Here is an 18,703-nt window from a genome sequence, read left to right as displayed (position 1 = left end):
AGCTAATTGCTAGCAGCCGCTAGCTATCAGTGTGAAACTGATGAAACACAAACACATTTTTGTTGAAATAGATAATTCCTGTCAGAACAGTGGATTAAACTTGAAAATTTTGATGACACAAAATCTGATACGATTCTATCATTTCTGTTGTGAATTCCGTTCTCGGACTCCCTCCTGTGGTCATGAATGGTACTTTGGTTAGTTCTGCTCTTGGACTCCCTCTGGTGGCTTTGAGCGGAACTGCTGGTCACTGAGGTTGGCTTTGTCAGCTGCTCTCGTTTATTGCTATGCTAGCTTCCCTATTTAACTCCACTCAGATCGTTACTTCATGCCAGCTGTCAATGGTTCAGTATTGGTTCAGATCTCTCTTGGACTTCTCTGAGGACCTGTCTACTCCAGCAGAAGCTAAGTCTTTGCTAGTTCATTTTTTGTTACTGCTTCCTGAATATATTTCTTAGTACTGCTATTTGTAGTCCAGCTTGCTATCATGATATTCCCTTGATAGCTGGAAGCTCTGTGGTGCAGAGCGGCACCTCCACACCGTGAGTCGGTGTGGGGAGTCTTTTTGCTTACTCTGCGTGGTTTTTTGTAGTCTTTTGTGCTGACCGCATAGTTCACTTTTCTATCCTCTGTCTAAGTAGTTAAGTCTGGCCTCCTTTGCTAAAACCTGTTTCATTCCTGTGTTTGTGATTTTCCTCTTAACTCACAGTCAATACATGTGAGGGGCTGCCTTTACCTTTGGGGAATTTCTCTGAGGCAAGGTTAGGCTTCTATTTCTATCTTTAGGGGTAGTTAGCTCTTAGGCTGTGAAGAGGCGTCTAGGGAGAGTTAGGTACGCTCCACGGCTATTTCTAGTGTGTGTGTGATAGGAGTAGTGTTTGCGGTCAGCAGAGTTCCCACTTTCCCAGAGCTTGTTCCGATTTTTAGTTTACTCATCAGGTCATTCCGGGTGCTCCTAACCACCAGGTCCATAACACATTTCTCTGCAAGTCAGAAGTGAAACACTGTAAAAGCTTTTTGAATGGTAATCCATGCGCTAAATGGTGTAATACATATATGCAATAATGACCACATGCAGTACTATACTTATCCTGGATTTGCGAGTTTTGGTAACAATAAGATTCACAATTCTTGTTCAGGAATGTCCCAAAATCGCGTGGAAAGATAATATTGTCCAGACAAAAGCCATAGCTATCAAAAAATATGCCCATCTTATCGTCGCAGAGTACAATCAATATCCAGTGGCGACCAGCTTGATTCGACGGGTCTGTATTCACGATATATGCTGCGGGTCTCTGAGTCACTCTTTCTTCCGGAAGCAAATCACACGGAAACACACCGGCGAATATGCGTTCTGTATAATTATCGGCCTTCAGTACTGCTGTAAGCTGTAGACTGTCCATCGTTACTTAATTAAAATCGTACAAGATCTCTCGCCTATTATTAATCTCCAGAATGGTGTGGTTGACTGCAAAAACAATCATATTTATCGTGTGGGGTGTGGGTAGCGCAAACCGGACTTCAGCACGCAGGTTGCCTGTTTTAATGAGCGAGAAATGCCCTCCAGGCTCTTGATCAGGCGATAAATCAAAAGCAAATAGAGTGTATCTAGCCATAAATTCTTCACGATCTATTGCCATGGCACAATCAGCCTTTTGCTTACCAGATATATGGACAAGCACCATATACTCTCTGATGGCTAAATCAACATTAAAATTAGGATTATAAGGTCTCGCGGGTATCTGTTGGCCATCCAGATATAAAGCCGCATGGCTGACATGGTAGTGATAGAACAGCAAAGGGTTTTTAGCATAAGACCCGCTAAATGCTTCATTATCTACAAAGCCCAATATAATAGTTTTTGGTATCTGGCCTAGGAAGAGGTTCTCGTGGTTCATGATCCGTGTCCCTGCGGCGATACTGTACACTTTCATGCATGTTCGGTCAATAGCATACTTGGCGGTTGCGGATAAGAGGGCCTGACTGTGACCGATTCGGATTGCTGGAGATACCCGCACTCTTTTCACATAGAGAGCCGCTTGTGAGATTTGCACCTTCAGCCGCTCGGCTTCTGCTGACATGAGGCAGAAAGCATCCTTATTTCTTGTTAACTTAACCTTAAGGTCAAGTCCATTCAATATCATCCATAAAGGTTAAAAAAATCACAGAGAAAAAAGCAGAGATGATTACCTGCTGAAGCCTCCAAACAAATGCACCAGCAGGGCGCATCGGACCCGATTAATGATGGCAAAAAACAGGTGCAAAAAATACCGATGAAACAACCACTTTCAATCCAGTGTTGGCTGTTTGGCATTAGTGCACAGAAAGATAAGCGATAATAGTCTGTATGTGGCATTGTTCACACAGGCAATGCAGAGCATCTGGTTTACAGCCTATTACTAACGCACATACAGGCAGGCTGCCCAGTGCTACAAAATGCATGCTGTGTCCATTCAATATTAACTTTGGTTGATTAAATATATCCCCAAAAATGGGCCCCAAGAGGTTGACCGGTTTTGAGTGGGAAGTTGCATTGGCTCTTTTGACAAAGCCTGCATTTGCACCATCCAAGCCCCGGTCATTATGATGGCCAGCAGTGTCTTTATAGAACAAACCGGCTGTAAATTGTGATGACAGTGTCTGCGAGCTGTAATTTAAAAGGGTCTCTATGTACGCTCTATAGCTGTAGAGATTGTCCAATTGTGAGATAAGTCGGTCTCCCAGAATAATATCGACCTGGTGAAAAAGAGTGGCTAGAGGGTAGTTTATGAGCGCCACACGCGAGCCATCGGCTATAGCCGTATTCTCTTGCTTGACGATGCGGCAATTTATGTACAGCAGCGTGTTGTTCAGATCATAATAATAATCGCCGTTCCCAGATATGAAAAATTCCAACGGCCCATTGTCTGCCAGTGCCGCAACCGGTTGTACCTTTACAAATAGAGATTTCTCTATACTTGTTTGTGTCGGTGGTATGTCAAAAATATCCAGTTCAGATTTTGCGCACTCTACAGAAGCATCATGCAGGAAAGCCATGATAATTGATTAGAAGATGTCGTCCACAGAGCATCTTACTCATTTCTGACGGCGGCGTCTCTTGGTTGTAGTTTTATTCATGAGCATCGGCGGTAAAGGCGGGCATGCGCGTCTCTTTCTTTTTTGTGCTTTTTTAGCGACATAAATTATCCCAGAACCATCTTGCTGAGGTTGTGTATTTATCTTATTCATAAGGGCTGATGAGACCGTAGTGACAGCGTCTTTAGCAATGTTTCTGACAGCCGTCTTCACGTGTGGTTTTACTAATTCTAAGCCTTTTCTGAAAAGTGGTACGGCGCGGCGAAATAAGCCTTTAAATATCCCGGCCAGGCCAGAACCATACATGTACTCACTGCCGCTGAACCCCTCTAGCCCATGCCCCGACTGGGCAGTATAGTAGCGGGCATAAACAGCGGGGTCTCCATACACCCTTTGAGACACCATTTTATCATGTCAATACTGTCGCGGTCTAAAATGTAATAGCACAATACTTTTTCTGTACTTGAATTTAACCGGTGTGCCTTGGTCTGATAAGATAGAGATTGCCACAGAATCAAAATGCTGCTTGCATAAGGGCACGTAATCGGGTCTTGTGTACTGAAGGGTGATAATCTCACCGCTCTTGCCGGTTACCTGTGCGGTTCTCAGAAGTTGGACATAGCTGTCCCCCACAAGCTGATGCTGTATTATATCTGTGTACACAAACAATGTATAAAACCCATCTTTTATATCTGCATAAATCTTCTTCCGATCAACCAGGCTATTATCTACAGAAGCCTCAATGTATGGTTGGAGGCCTAAAATGTGCGCCAATTTGTGGCCGGGGGCAAAATGTATTGATGGCGAATCCGATAGGGTGACTCTCCTCTTCACATCATAATAACGCAGCTTAAACCCATCACTGGAAATCTTCAAAATATCAATTCTCTCATTAATCGCGCGAATGAAATCTGCGATTGTTGAATAAAACCCCGACTTTACGTAATATTCCTTTACCACATTGCCACGTTTTCCTATATAGAAATTCCCATCATTCTGTTCTAATGTGTACCATGTATGCGGATATTGAATTTCCGTTAGCGCAACTTCGTACGGGCATCCAAGCTGAACCGGCTTAGATAATTTATTGGTATACGCTGCAATTGTATTTTCTGGAAATATATCGCTAGACACGTTTGAAGCTAGTGTTATAAAAAACAAGCCAGCTTCCATGGTTATATATCTGTCAACTCTGAAGCCGGGATCCAACTATTTAATTTTTCGGGGTACTCCAGCCATTTGACAAAGCACTGGCTCACACCCCTGACACGTTTTTTTCTCAAAATCTTTTCTACTCTGTAGACACGATTCTCATCCAAAGGTATTTTTTGCAGCTCGTCCTTATAAAATGACCCCTCTACAGCATCACCTGCTAAATCACTAATTTTATAAAGAGGTTTATGAAATTTATTGGAGACGGCTGTAATTAAAAAAATCTGTTCGCTGTATGTTTTTTCATAACCCTTGCAAAACGTTCCCTTATATCGCGATATTCTGACATGCTGTCTCTCTAAATAATTTGTCAATTCCACTGAATGATCCTGGGGCCTTAGGTGTGAAATATTGCTTCTCTAATATTTCCTCATAGGAATTAGACGCCATGATTGAATAAATGATTGTGTGACGGTGATCAACAACCGCATGCCTCTTCCAGAAATTCAATTGTATAAAATTTCATATTAAATGCTGTATTTATTCCAAATATTCCAGTCCTAGATAATATATTTCAGTCCTAGAGAAGTTATTTAATTTGAACACAACAGCTGCAACTCATTAGCGCAATCCTATACTGACTGGATGAAATCACTGAAGGGTTGAACACGGTCAGAACTTGTGGGTGGTGTTTTCTCTTTAAATACAGGACAGACTCGCTCCATGTTTGACAAGCAGAATCTTAAAGACAGTTTTTCTGCGAATCTGAACAGCTGGTCTGCTCTACTCTTTGAAAAAAAGTGTTTACTGATTTAATTGCTCCCTAATATTATCATTGTCTATAGCGTATATATTTGTAATATAGTTTTAAACTGAATTTTTGCTAATTCCTATATTGTATATATTTGTGATATAGTTTTAAACTGTATTTTTGCTAATTCCTATATTGTATATATTTGTGATATAGTTTTAAACTGAATTTTTGCTAATTCCTATATTGTATATATTTGTGATATAGTTTTAAACTGAATTTTTGCTAATTCCTATATTGTATATATTTGTGATATAGTTATAAACTGTATTTATCCGCGATATAGATAAAACTTTTCCCCTTTTTATTTAAGATGGAGTCCCAATATTCCTGCGATCAATACAGTACCCTTCTTACAAGCACACCATTAGGTATTATACCGAATATAATGTACAGAGTATTGTCTCATTCTGATTAAGTCATTATATTATAACTAATTTATATTAATTATATATTCTTTCATTCTTTCTTATTTAAGAAGAGTGTGTCTCCCGATTTTGGCAATAATTTCATCACGCAGAATTATGAAGTCTTTGAATCCGTAGCTGCGGAACCATTAGAAGATAATGAGTCTGCTCATCACCCTATCACAGGTAATTAGATTCTCCTTTTTGCACTTAGATAGGGAAAAATGTCGCTGTGACACGGTACCAAGATATTTATCTTTCCTGTATCACATGTAAGAAATTATATATATATATATATATATATATATATATATATATATATCAGCTGATTTAATCCTTTGTATGTAAACACGAACAAAATGCAATTTCTCATACAGATACTGACACGCATCCATCGGCCTATATGTCGGAAAACTGGTATGCTCCCGAACCATCTGAAAATCTGGATTCAGATGTCGAGATCATAGATGTCAAGAACCCTGTAATTTCACCGCTACCCGATGCTCCTAAGAGGCGTGGAAATTCGTTAAGCAGGTGTCTCAAGAATAGAAAAGGTAACGGTTCACTTGAAATACATACGATTCTCACTTTTGTGTAAAAAATCATTCTGGGTTAACTAATAGTTATATTTTATTTACATCTGCTAAACTAGTGGCCAGAAAATTCAATTTGAAAAAGAGAATATTCCCGTCTCACCGAGTTCGAACAATGAGATGTCCATTAAACTAGGAGCTGCGGAAGTGCAATTCCCGGTTCATACTTGTAAGTATATATTTGGTCTGCTCTATACTGGATTTATACAAACATTGTTTCAATGATTTCATGGATAACTGTCACAGTTAACTTTTTTCTGGCGCTGATCATGGTAGAGATGACTTCCGGAGAGAAACATGCCTAGGTCGGAACCCAGGACTCAACGGCCATGCCGATAAACACAGGGCCTCGGAGTTCTGGTGGTAAATGGGGCCTTGTGAAAGGAGGTCTGTGCAATTCGGTAATTGCCAGGGAACATCAGCGACTAGTTGAAAGAGTTCTGCGTACCACGCCCGGCACGCCAATCTGGCGCAATCAGGATTACCGGTACTCCCTCCGCTCTGATCGTCCTGATGACTCTCGGCAGTAAGGGGAGCGGGGGAAATATGTACGGAAGCCGAAAATGACGCCACGGGAGTACGAGTGCATCTGTCCCGATTGCTGCTGGATCGTGGGACCGAGCTATGAAGTCAGGAACCTTGGAATTTAGCCGTGAGGCCATCAGATCCACGTAGAGGGAGCCCCAACGACATCATGACTGGTGGAAAATCTCCGGATGGAGAGACCACTCCCCGGAGTCGAGGCCTTGACGACCGAGGAAATCTGCCTCCCAATTTTCCACTCCCTGGATGTGAACCGCAGAAATCATTGAGCGATTTTCCTCGGTCCAACAGAGAATGCCGTTCATGGCTGCCATGCTGTAGGTTCCCCCTTGTCGGTTGATGTATGCCACTGCAGTGGCACTGTCTGACTGCATCCTGATGGGTCGACCCGCCAGGAAGGGATAGAATTGGAGAAGAGCTAACCTGATTGCCCGAATTTCTAAGATGTTGGTCAGAAGGCGTGATTCCTGAAGTGACCGGCGGCCCTGAGCAGGGTGACGTAAGAACACCGTTCCCCAGCTTAGAAAACTGGCATCTGTTGTCACAACTAGCCAATGTACTGGAAGAAAAGACTTCCCTTGATTCAGGGAGGACTTTAATGTCCGCCACCTGAGAAACTGTCTGACTCGCTGGGGAAAGAAGAACAGACGGTCGAGGAAGAACGGGTTCCTGTCCCAAACGGCCAGGAGGGCATGCTGTAAGGAACGGAGGTGTATTTGGGCAAATGGAGCCGCCTCCAAGGCTGCTACCATCCTGCCGAGGACTCTCATACTGAAACGCAGAGAGTGAGTATGCGATTGGGAGAGCTTCCGAGCTTCCCGCTGTAAGGCTGAGATTTTTTCTGGGGGAAGAAGCACCAACCCCTGGGACGAGTCCAGTATCATTCCTAGAGAGGAAATTCGCTGAGCCGGAACTGGGGAAGATTTTTTGAAGTTTATCTTCCAACCCAGGAGAGAAAGAGTATCTATTGTGAGGTTCACGGCCTCCTTGCAGGTGTGGAAAGAGGGGCCTTTGATGAGGATATCGTCAAGATACGGTAGCACCGCCACTCCTCAGGAGTGGAGTATGGCCACTGCAGCCGCATTGATCTTTATGAGTACCCTGGGGCGATGGCGAAGCCGAAGGGCAAAGCTGTTGTTCCTGAACTGCGAAGCGAAGGAACCTTGGAAGGTAAAATAGAAATGTGGAAGTACGCGTCCTGGATGTCTATAGACGCCAGGAACTTGCCTATTCCCATGGAGGCGATGACAGAACGAAGCGATTCCATTCGGAACCATCGCACCGACGAAGCTGTTCAGCAGTTTTAGGTCCAGTATGGGCCGTACTGTAGTGTCCTTCTTTGGAACCATGAAGAGGTTTGAATAAAAACCTTGAAACCGTTCGCTTTGAGGAACCGGAATAATAAGTCCGTCTTTACTCATATAGCATATAGCTTGGAAGAACTCTGAAGCTTTTGCCCTAGGAAGATGAGATAAGAAGTCTATCTTGTATCCAGAGAACACTAAGTCGCAGATCCACTCATCGTGAACGACCGAGAGCCACGCGACACTGAAGGAAAGCAGGCGGCCACCTACTTTGAGGGTGTCCCCCCCGGATACCACAGGGAGTCATTGTGTGGAAGATCTGCCCGTTCTGGAGCCTCTGGATCCTGACTGCCTAGGCCTGCCCTTCCATCAAGGGAAAGGGGTATCAGAGGCCTGGATACCTCTGTCTGAACGTTGTGCCTGGCCGGAACCGAGAGATGTGGAGGTAGAGGAGCAGTTGGAGTTGTAACGAAAAAATCGTGACCGAGCCCGTGGTTGTGGAAGAAATTTACTCTCTCCTCCAGTGGCGCCGGAAATCAATTGGTCGAGCTTTTCGCCAAAAAAGGCGACCGCTCTGATATGGTAGAGAAGTCAATGACTTTTTGGAAGCAGAATCCGCACGCCAGTCCCTGAGCCATAAGGACCTCCGGATGGTGATGGCGTTTGCTGCTGCTTGAGAAGCGCAGTTAGCAGCATCCAGGGACGCGGTTACTATGAAATCTCCAACTCTGGCTATTTGAGTAGCGAGGCCCGCTATCCCGGGGGAAAGATTGGTATCCAGCATCGCTGAAGACAAGACCTCAGCCCAGTGGGTTAGTCTTAGCCACCCACGTAGTGGCAAATGATTGGAAGAGTGCGGCTACTGAGGCTTCAAAGGCTGAACGCGCTATAGTGTCGATCTGATGATCGTTTGGGTCTTTTAAAAGAGGCGCCCTCCGAGGAGGATAAAACAGATTTAGTAGCCAGGCGCGATTAGGGGAGACTGCGTCCAATCTTTTCTTGGATCCTCGGCAAAGGAATATTTTGACTCCGTGGGTTTCTGCCCTGTGAATCGTTTATCTGGACTGATCTTGCGAGAATCAACGGTTTCCTTAAATTTGGGAGTGGCGAACACTGTGAGCTCGCTTGGTCCTCTTAAAGAACACGGCATGATCCATTTTAGAAAAAGGTTCCTCCTCAAGCTTCAAAGCTTTATTCACTGACTCAATGAGAGAGTCAAGAGTCTCCTGATCGTGATGAAATTCCTGATCTAGGGACGTATCAGAATCGTCCTCTGAAACAGGTTCTCTACTAGTCCCAATGGAAGGGGAGCAAGGAATGGAGCTCTCAGAACCCGAATCCCGGTGATGGTCTGAGGATATGGCACGAGTCCTGTTCCCGGAAGAGCGAGAGCTCCTTGACAAGGTACGACCCCTGGAGTACAAGGGGTTCTGATCATCGGAAGCATCGTCCGAAATAGTGCCCTGGTTAGAGGAGGGGTCTCGGAACAATTCTAACGCTTTTGCCAGGGATGCCATAGACCGGGTAAGGGAGGTAGCCCATTCAGGGGGGACTAGGCTCACTGGGTTCAGTATCAGTAACAGGTGGTTCTTGAGCAGTCACCGGTTCACAAACTGCATAATGCAGTATTGTGACCGCGGGATAGTGACACCTTACGAGCGGTACATGCCGCAAAAAAAAGGTGTGGGTTTTCCCAGACTTTTTGAGGCTTTGATTGAGGCATAGCATAGCCTTGAGGTGAGCACTTACTAACAGGGGAAGGGTTAAGCTATGTTTCTGGAGCTTACCCATGGTCCTGTCTTGAGTCCCCAGGGGAGGTCCGCAGTGTGATGCCACGGGAGTTATGCACAGGAATCGCTAGTCCTGAAGGCTGTGATTGAAAAGGCTGGAGCAGCGCTGCAGCATCAGCCCTGTGGGTGTACCAAGATGGCCGCCGAGATCAGGAAGTGAGTGTCTCTCAAAGAACGAGAAGCGCCAGAAAGAGTGGGCGGCGGTAACTGCCGGTGGGCGTGGCCAAAACTCCGGCCTGTATTAAGGGGAAAAGCTGGGGGCTAAATTTTAAACCTGCGGTTGCGGCCTGCAGGGCCATTAGCGCCATTCTTAAGCCACACTCCCTGAATGAATTGCCGCACTGCAGACCACCCACGGACCCGGGGCTTTAAGGTGCGGACCTCCCATACCCTGGGGACCAGGACCCCCCCAAGCGCTGCGGACCCCGCAGTGTACTCACGGTAGATGCGGTGGGTCAGTGCTCAATCCACCGTCGCCATAGTCAGGGAGGGGATGGAGAGCTTCTGCCGCCATGCGTCATCTGCTATATCAGTGGTTATGCAGAGGGGGGCTGCACGGACACCATACATATTTATGTCAGGCTATGCACCTGGCTCCAGGAGAGGTAGATGGAGGGCTACTCCATGTGGTCGCCTGCTATGGAGGGGGGGGGAGATCGGAACGCGAAGGAACCGTCACCCGCAACGTGAGCTCAGGGCTGGCATCCAACGTTGCAGGAAAGGATACGGGAGGGACGCTCCACGTACTTGCCTGTTGATGATTCGGGGGAGATCGCCCCCATTCGCTCCGTTAAGGAAAAAATAGAATGAAAAGTAAAAATTAAAATAAAAACGGTGGGGTATGAAACAGACCCAAGTGCCTCCTACAGACACTAAGCAAGGACTGGTTCACTTGGAGCCAGCAGGAGGGTGTATACTGCAGGGGAGGAGCTATTCTTTCTGTATTACTTAGTGTCCTCCTAGTGGCTGCTGTATAACACCCATGGTCCTGTGTCTCCCAATGAGGCGTAGGAGAAATTGCCAATTGCAGCATCACAAAGTTTCAGATCTATGATATTTGAGGTGAAAGGTGAGGATGTTCCCATGATGTGTGATCAACTTGTGATTTACAGCTGACCTAGTGCAAAACTGCAAACATGCTGAAGATCTGTGGTTTGTAGCAGTCTGTCATTCTCAGCAATAGATAGATCTAGTCTGCTCTCATCTCTCACTGATTCTGCCTTACTCCTCCCACCAACCCAGAACAGCAGCGCATGCAGAAACAGCAGCAGTATGATCCAGAGGAGCCATCACTGCTATCAGTACTCACAAAAGTATCACTGTATTACCTGTGGAGTTACATGGGACTGCAGGTCAGATCTAATACATTATCATCTCAGTGGGTGCCCACCAAAAGCAGCGTGCTGCTGGCTGAGATAGATGGTCCTGGAAGCCCAGAAGGCACCGCAGAAAGGTGAGATTCTGTCAGAGGAGCGGAAGTGCCATAGCAGCTCCACTCTCCCATTGACATCAGTGGCAGTGAATCTGGGGCATGCACTTCCTTCCCTGTTCACTTATGACTACCAAGAGTAAGAGTGAACAGACCCTACCTAGTTATGCATCATACACATATGCTGCAGGTGCAGGCAGGCATAGGATGGAAGAAAATGCAGAGTGGATTTGAATAAGGTCTCTAGGCCCAGATACCCCACACTAAAAGTGGAATAAGGGTCTCTAGGCTCCTTATGACCAGGTCCAATTGGATGATGCTCCTCCCCATGGCTCTATAGACCCAAGAAAGGAAAAAAAAACCCTTGCAGAAGATAATAGGGCTACCATACCCCCAAAAAAATCAAATGACAAAAGACTGACTGGCACTTCCAAGCTAGTGTGAACAGGTGCATACTAGGAGCAGCCATCTCCATATATAATAAACAAAAAAAGTTGCACTCTGTAGAGCTAAAGCATGTCAATATGAAATATGACTAGTATTACTGCTTCTGGATACTAGGAAAAAAAATGAGATGCTTAGCACATAATTTGGCCAATTCATGCATGCCCAGCAACCAACGACAAGGCGGTCTCAGAACTGCTGAACCTACGTGTCTAGTGTGAAAACTTCTCCAAGACTGAAGTCTGAATTTCTGGATAGATGTGAATACCTCTCTTTAAAACCTGAATTTATGGGTAGATAGGATCCTGTTGCAATTAAAAACCATCACATGCTGGAGGGCGGAGTGCTCAGTCACAGAGCTAATATACAAATGACAAAAGACTAAATGGGACTCCCAAGCTAATGTGATCAGGTGCATACTAGGAGGAACTATCTCCATATACAATAAACAAAAGAAGTTGCACTCTCTAATGCTTAAGAGTGCAACTTAGCACTACAGAGTGCAACTTTTTTTTAAATTTATTTTTTATTACCATCAAAAAATACACATCCACCATGGAACGCAACTGGAAGTGACGGAGAAGGACCAGCGATGTCACTTTCGGTATTCGCACGCCGGATCCAGAGAGGGGAGGGGGTGAGCTGAGGGAGGCCCCCAGATCACAACCTCTCTACTTTACCTGGAGGTACAGGAAGAGCAGTGAAGTTCTGTTTCCAGAGGAGAAAGGAGCAACTACCAGAGGTGAAGGTCAGAGCTGCGCGGCCTAAAAGTATGTAAGACAGTGTCTATTGACCGTCAAAGAACACCACAAGATGGCCTCCTCATGCCCTATAGGGACAGGAAAAAGGGACATCCTTATTCCTCAAACAGTTTACAAGACTGCAAACATTTTTTGGGGGGATATAAACACTACCCTTCACTAAATTATATCAATTAAAGCGAGTGAAAAATCATAGCAGACCATGTAGAAAAATATAGTTTATTTTACAGTACGTTCATAGTACACATTTCAGATTTACAGTACTCAAAGTATACAACATAGCAACAGGCAAAAAAAATACAATTTTTAATAGCAACTTATGTTGTACATTATTAGTGGCAGTATCACCTCGGATTTTGGGTTAGTACCAAATCATATGATCAGTTTAATACCCTGTTTTGTCAGTTTACAAAAATGTTGACAGGAAGGTCTTTAAAAAAACAGACTGAATTTTTTTTTTATTTTTTACCAAAAAAAAAAGAAAAAAAAAAGGAAGAAACACATTCTCAAATGGATTTTTCAACTTTTACTTCATCAGTGATATAACAGAAACCTAGAAATCAAAGAAAGAAAAAGAAAGTAATAAATATATATACAAGCAACAACAAATTGTAATTTTGGGGTTTTATTGCTATACAATTGCTATACACTTGGTGGAGAGCCAGACAAACAGATCGGAGACGAGGGATAGATGTTTTTCCTATGGTTTATATACAGTATTTTTCAGACTTTAAGAGGCACTTTTTAGCAAGAAACGTGTCCTTCTCGATTACAAAGAGAGCTGTCATCTCTCCTTTTGTCTGACACTGATCTACGTGATTGGCGCACATCAGGGCAGGAAGCTTATCGGAACCTGAATGGAGGCTGCAGGAGAGCAAAAAAGCTAAAGGACCTTTTACACAAGTAATTCAAGGACCTTTCAGGTTATGTGAGTGATCACATGACCTAAAAGATCCTTGAATTATGTGTAAGGTCTTGCAGCTGTTTAGCTCATTCAGCCTCCGTTCAAGTCTCAATCAGGGACTGCAAGATATAGTATGTATGTATGTATATATATATGTATATATGTATATATATATATATATATATATATATATATATATATATATATATATATATATATATATATATATATATATGTCAAAATTGGAACAGCATCACATATTACCGCAGTTGTCGTGCAGCGCTTTCCCAACCAATGTTCAATTGGCCTCCAGTAATAAAGATAAAAAAAGGAAAACAGCACAAAAATTTAAGAAAAAAACGGGCTTTAATGCCTGAACGATGTTTCGGATATAGTATCCTTTCTCATATACATATACACACAGACACACACACACACACACACAGACACAAGGACGGGTAACTGCTTTGAACTTTCGACTTTCAAGCTCCACATCTCACCATCTACTATTACTTTTAATGTCAGATTACCATCATTTTATAGACAATCTTGGCTGTCTCAAATAAATTTGGACTTGCAACTATTTAGCATATCATTAGTTATGCCGGTTCTTTTCATGTCACTGCATTGCTATTGTTTTGCTCCTACAAATTAGCATTTTTATTATTTTGTTAATATTTTGTAAATCCATCTTGGTTTTCAAAACTGACAATCCGTCTGGGAATGTTCTCAATCAGATTCAAACAAGTCTTAACCAAAATCTGATCCCAAAGTTGGTGCTTAGTGGTTGACTCACCTAGGTGTATATATATATATATATATATATATATATATATATATATATATATATATATATATATATATATATATATATATATATATATATATATATATATATATATATACACAGATTTTCCTTCATTTCTACTCACAAGTGTTCGATTGGGTTGAGGTCTGGTACTGTGGGGCAAATCCAGCACCTCTACTTTATGGTCATTCAACCTTTAATTTGCAAATCTTGAGGTATGCTTTGGGTCGTCGTCCTTTTCATACTCATAGTACTTGAGTGTACAAAGTAACTCGTTTTGTAGGATACTCACATATAGCGCAGCATTGAGACCACCATATATCCTGGTCAAGTATCCAATACCTTTGGCTGTGAAACAACTCCATATCAGGCCTCCTCCAACAAAATTGACAGTTTCTTAAATTTCTTGATCCGTTCGCCTCCTTTTCCTTTGTTTCCTCCAGAACCAATTTCACCTATCAGAGGCCAGTCTATTGACTTTCGTCTCAATGCTTCAAATTACCCATTTCCAATCTTCTATTATCCACTTTTCATACTTTTTTGCAAACTCGAGCCAACACTTCTTATGACAATATCAAAGAGAAGACTTCTTCATTTTTTTTCAGGTCACCATTCCTGACTTCTGCTTAGTGCAGAAAGACCGCAGAGGGACTCATATTGTACGCGCAGCTGCCAAGGACATCACTTCAGGAGATGAGTCTCCAGGAGTAAGTACTTTACTCCTTCTCTGCCTTTGAGCACCACTTCAAGTGTCAATGACTGCTATACCAGTGCTGTAATTGGTATGAGAACATGCTAATCAAAGCAGAGGCCAATGTGACAGTGATGGACATTGAAGTAGGGCATCAAGGCAGCGAACGCACGTCTAATGAGAACACACTGTCCCTTTAAGCAGGAGTGTGCTTCCAGTTTCTTCTGCCCACACACGTGCTTTAGAAGCATGTGTGGTGCACAGTACTCAATAAGCTATGTCAGTCACAAGATGGCAGTGTGATTCCATTCAAAATTAGGTGTATAAATCAAAGATTATTAGATCGATACGAACGGCTTTGAAAGTCAGTATCCATATAAAACAAGTAAACACATACATAGTAACATTTGATTTTTGCTGATAGGTACTCTATAAAAGGAATGAAGTTTATGCCTGCCAAAAAACAGAGCTAAAAAGGTGCACTTATTTTCTAACCTCTTTTAGGATCTGCCCTAGTGTCTCCTCACTCTGGATAGGTTTCCTGCACAAATACAAAAGGTTAATACAGAAAAACAAAGATAAAGAAATCTTTAACTATAAAACATGTGTTGTACATGACAAGGAATTTACAAGAAAGAGGTGTCCTGCACATTGTACTCACCTCTCGGTCTTTGTAGAGATAAAGATTGAGAATTTGCCTTCCTGGTCAGGGAGATAAGTTGAAGGCACAATAAAATATTGTCCAGGGGCCAGATGACAGATTTGTGACACTTCTAAAGAGTGACTATGTGGAATACAGGCGGCACATGGTTCTTGTAAAAATGGAGAGAGGCCACCATCAACTGGAGCCTAAAGACACAAGAAAAAGTTCAGATACATTTAAAATACTTATTAGTACAGAAGTGTTACTGGAACCCAATCTATATATACTGTAGTGTGTGATCCCCAACTTTCGGTCTCTAAAGAACTATATTTTAATAAAAAAACAATAGTGTGAGAAGTAAACATGCTCTTTTTTACAGAAGTGTGTATGTCCATGGAGAAACGCTTTATTTTTCTCTGAATGTAGAGAATCAGTGATCTATATACTGAGCCCCAATTTACAGTATGGAAAAATAGAGCTAGTAGAGTATAGCTAGTAGAGCTAGCTGCATAATAATCATGAGGTTTTGAACGGTTTAAAAAATAAATTAAATTAGGGCATCAGCACCATCTCTTTTAGATGGCATAATAGCTTATCAACTGACAATCTGACTAATAGTTTTATTCACAGTTGTATGTGTACTATGACAGTAACAAAATAAAAGTATGACACTAACCAAGTACACATGGAAACCAATGGCATGGCATAGATTCTCCTGATTGTGCTGGCGAAGGGTCACCTTTACCAGTTGGGAATTAATGGGCACACAAAAAGAAATAGCTGGGTTAAGATTGTAAGAAGGAAAGTTCCTGCTGCCTCCCGCGCTATTTCTCTTCTTCCACTCTCCTTTAAGCTCCAGTGTTTCCCATACTCCAGGTATCGTATCTTTACTTGCCCTCTCCACCGGCTGATTGGAGGTAATTTCACTGAATGTAAAAAATGACAAATTGTTACACTAAAATATTATAAAAAGTCTATTAGTTGCTAAATCAAGAAGTGTACTACAGATACATGGAGAAAGTTTCCCATTTAATTTACAAGCCCGAAATGTTTAAAGTTCAATTTGTTTTTACTAAGAATTTTAACAGGTATAAGGACAATATCTGACAAAAATAGAATATGTTTATAATCTGAATGCCATTTCCATTAAGGGTACTGTCACACAGTGCCATTTTCATCGCTACGACGGTACGATTCGTGACGTTCTAGCGATATCGTTACGATATCGCAGTGTCTGACACGCAGCAGCGATCAGGGACCCTGCTGAGAATCGTACGTCGTAGCAGATCGTTTGGAACTTTCTTTCGTCGCTTGATCACCCGCTGACATCGCTGGATCGTTGTGTGTGACACCGATCCAGCGATGTGTTCGCTTGTAACCAGGGTAAACATCGGGTAACTAAGCGCAGGGCCGCGCTTAGTAACCCGATGTTTACCCTGGTTACCAGCGTAAACGTAAAAAAAACAAACAGTACATACTCACATTCCGGTGTCTGTCCTCCGGCGTCTCAGCTTCTCTGCACTGTGAGCGCCTGCCGGCCGGAAAGCGAGCACAGCGGTGACGTCACCGCTCTGCTTTCCGGCTATGGTGCTTACACAGTGGAGAGAAGCAGAACGCCGGGGGACAGACACCGGAATGTAAGTATGTACTGTTTGTTTTTTTTACGTTTACGCTGGTAACCAGGGTAAACATCGGGTTACTAAGCGCGGCCCTGCGCTTAGTAACCCGATGTTTACCCTGGTTACCCGGGGACTTCGGCATCGCTCCAGCGCCGTGATTGCAAAGTGTGACCGCAGTCTACGACGCTGGAGCGATAATCATACGACGCTGCGACGTCACAGATCGTGCCGTCGTAGCGATGAAAATGGCACTGTGTGACAGTACCCTTAGCCTCAATGTCATGAGTAATACTGAGCTATAAGGGCAGCTCACTGTAACCTGAGTGTGATGGGTCCATTGGAAAGCACACGCAGTAAGAAGTCCCCTTCTGTGTCCCTGAGAAATGTGCTGGGGATAAGAAGATGATATCCTGGAGAAAACTCGCACCGCAGATGCAGCTGTCTATCGTAAGTGTGTGAGGAGGTGCCAGCCAAAGGGGGTGTCAAAATCGTCTTCTGAAGGTTAAAGCGACGTTTTTCCACCTATAGACAATGACAAAAGTAAAAAGCAGAGCTTATTTATTATAAAGTGTTGTTACACAAGATCAGACCTGTAAAAAAAAAAAAAAAAAAATTATAAAAAGCAGTGTTTCTTCAATTACAGATTTCAGACAATAGCTGTATTTGATGCCGCACTGGCCTCTATGCCTAATGATAAAGCCCCAGGGGTGGATGGGATCCCGGGAGAGGTATATAAAAAATATAGAGACACACTTCTTCCTGCTTTGCTGGAGATGTACGGTGTCGGTTTGGGGAACTGCCACGGTTCATGAGAGAGGCAATAATTGTTGTGCTGCCGAAGCAGGGTAGGGATCCGGTAGATCCAGCCTCTTATCGTCCAATCTCGCTGTTAACATCAGATGTTAAAATCTTGGCTAAAGGTACCTTCACACTGAACGATATCGCTAGCAATCTGTGACGTTGCAGCGTCCTGGCTAGCGATATCGTTGAGTTTGACAGGCAGCAGCGATCAGGATCCTGCTGTGCCATCGTTGGTCGGAGCAGAAAGTCCAGAACTTTATTTCGTCGCTGGACTCCCGCAGACATCGCTGAATCGGTGTGTGTGACGCCGATTCAGCGATGTCTTCACTGGTAACCAGGGTAAACATCGGGTTACTAAGCGCAGGGCCGCGCTTAGTAACCCGATGTTTACCGTGGTTACCAGTGTAAATGTAAACAAAACCAAACACTACATACTTACATTCCGGTGTCTGTCCCCCGGCGCAGTGCTTTCCTGCACTGTCAGCGCCGGCCAGCCGTAAAGCAGATTACAGCGGTGACGTCACCGCTGTGCTTTCCGGCCGGCGCTCACAGTCAGTGCAGGAAAGCACAGCGCCGGGGGACAGACACCGGAATGTAAGTATGTAGTGTTTTTTTTTTTTTTTACAATAGCACTGGTAACCAGGGTAAACATCGGGTTACTAAGCGCGGCCCTGATCTTAGTAACCTGATGTTTACCCTGGTTACCCGGGGACCGGCATCGTTGGTCGCTGGAGAGCTGTCTGTGTGACAGCTCTCCAGCGACCACACAACGATGAAACAGCGACGCTGCAGCGTCGCTAAATGTGACGGTACCTTAAGACGTTGGCTAACTGCCTAAATAAAATAACGACAATAATACATAGGGATCAATCCGGTTTATGCCCAATAGTTTTACAGCACATAACCTCAGGCGATTGCTTCTTAATAT

The 18,703-nt window shown here is 43.6% G+C and overlaps 1 protein-coding gene and 1 long non-coding RNA gene across 4 annotated transcripts in view; one reads left to right on the top strand and one right to left on the bottom strand.

Moving 5' to 3' along the window:
* The first annotated feature begins 5,521 nt into the window (after nucleotides 1-5,521).
* Nucleotides 5,522-6,229, top strand: LOC143809963 (uncharacterized). The gene is made up of 3 exons (XR_013222559.1): nucleotides 5,522-5,631; nucleotides 5,823-5,999; nucleotides 6,098-6,229. It is a non-coding gene; the product is annotated as an uncharacterized LOC143809963 (long non-coding RNA).
* A 6,286-nt stretch (nucleotides 6,230-12,515) lies between these two features.
* CAPN10 (calpain 10) overlaps nucleotides 12,516-18,703 on the bottom strand; it is a 49,142-nt gene continuing 42,954 nt past the window's right edge. For 2 of the 3 annotated variants that reach the window (XM_077290155.1, XM_077290153.1), the window contains exons 9-13: nucleotides 17,288-17,496; nucleotides 16,032-16,281; nucleotides 15,374-15,561; nucleotides 15,208-15,253; nucleotides 12,707-12,862 (exon numbers count right to left, since the gene is read on the bottom strand). In XM_077290155.1, coding sequence (XP_077146270.1) covers nucleotides 12,836-12,862; nucleotides 15,208-15,253; nucleotides 15,374-15,561; nucleotides 16,032-16,281; nucleotides 17,288-17,496 — 720 coding nt within the window. In that variant the 3' untranslated portion in view covers nucleotides 12,707-12,835. Of the gene's footprint in view, nucleotides 12,863-15,207; nucleotides 15,254-15,373; nucleotides 15,562-16,031; nucleotides 16,282-17,287; nucleotides 17,497-18,703 lie in introns of all 3 variants that reach the window. The other variant, XM_077290156.1, reaches the window with a different exon arrangement.

The sequence above is a fragment of the Ranitomeya variabilis genome, chromosome 2 (assembly GCF_051348905.1).
Source record: "Ranitomeya variabilis isolate aRanVar5 chromosome 2, aRanVar5.hap1, whole genome shotgun sequence".
Taxonomy (NCBI): Eukaryota; Metazoa; Chordata; class Amphibia; order Anura; family Dendrobatidae; genus Ranitomeya; species Ranitomeya variabilis.
The sequence above is the reverse complement of the archived record's forward strand: the minus strand, read 5'-3'. Positions and strand labels throughout refer to the sequence as shown.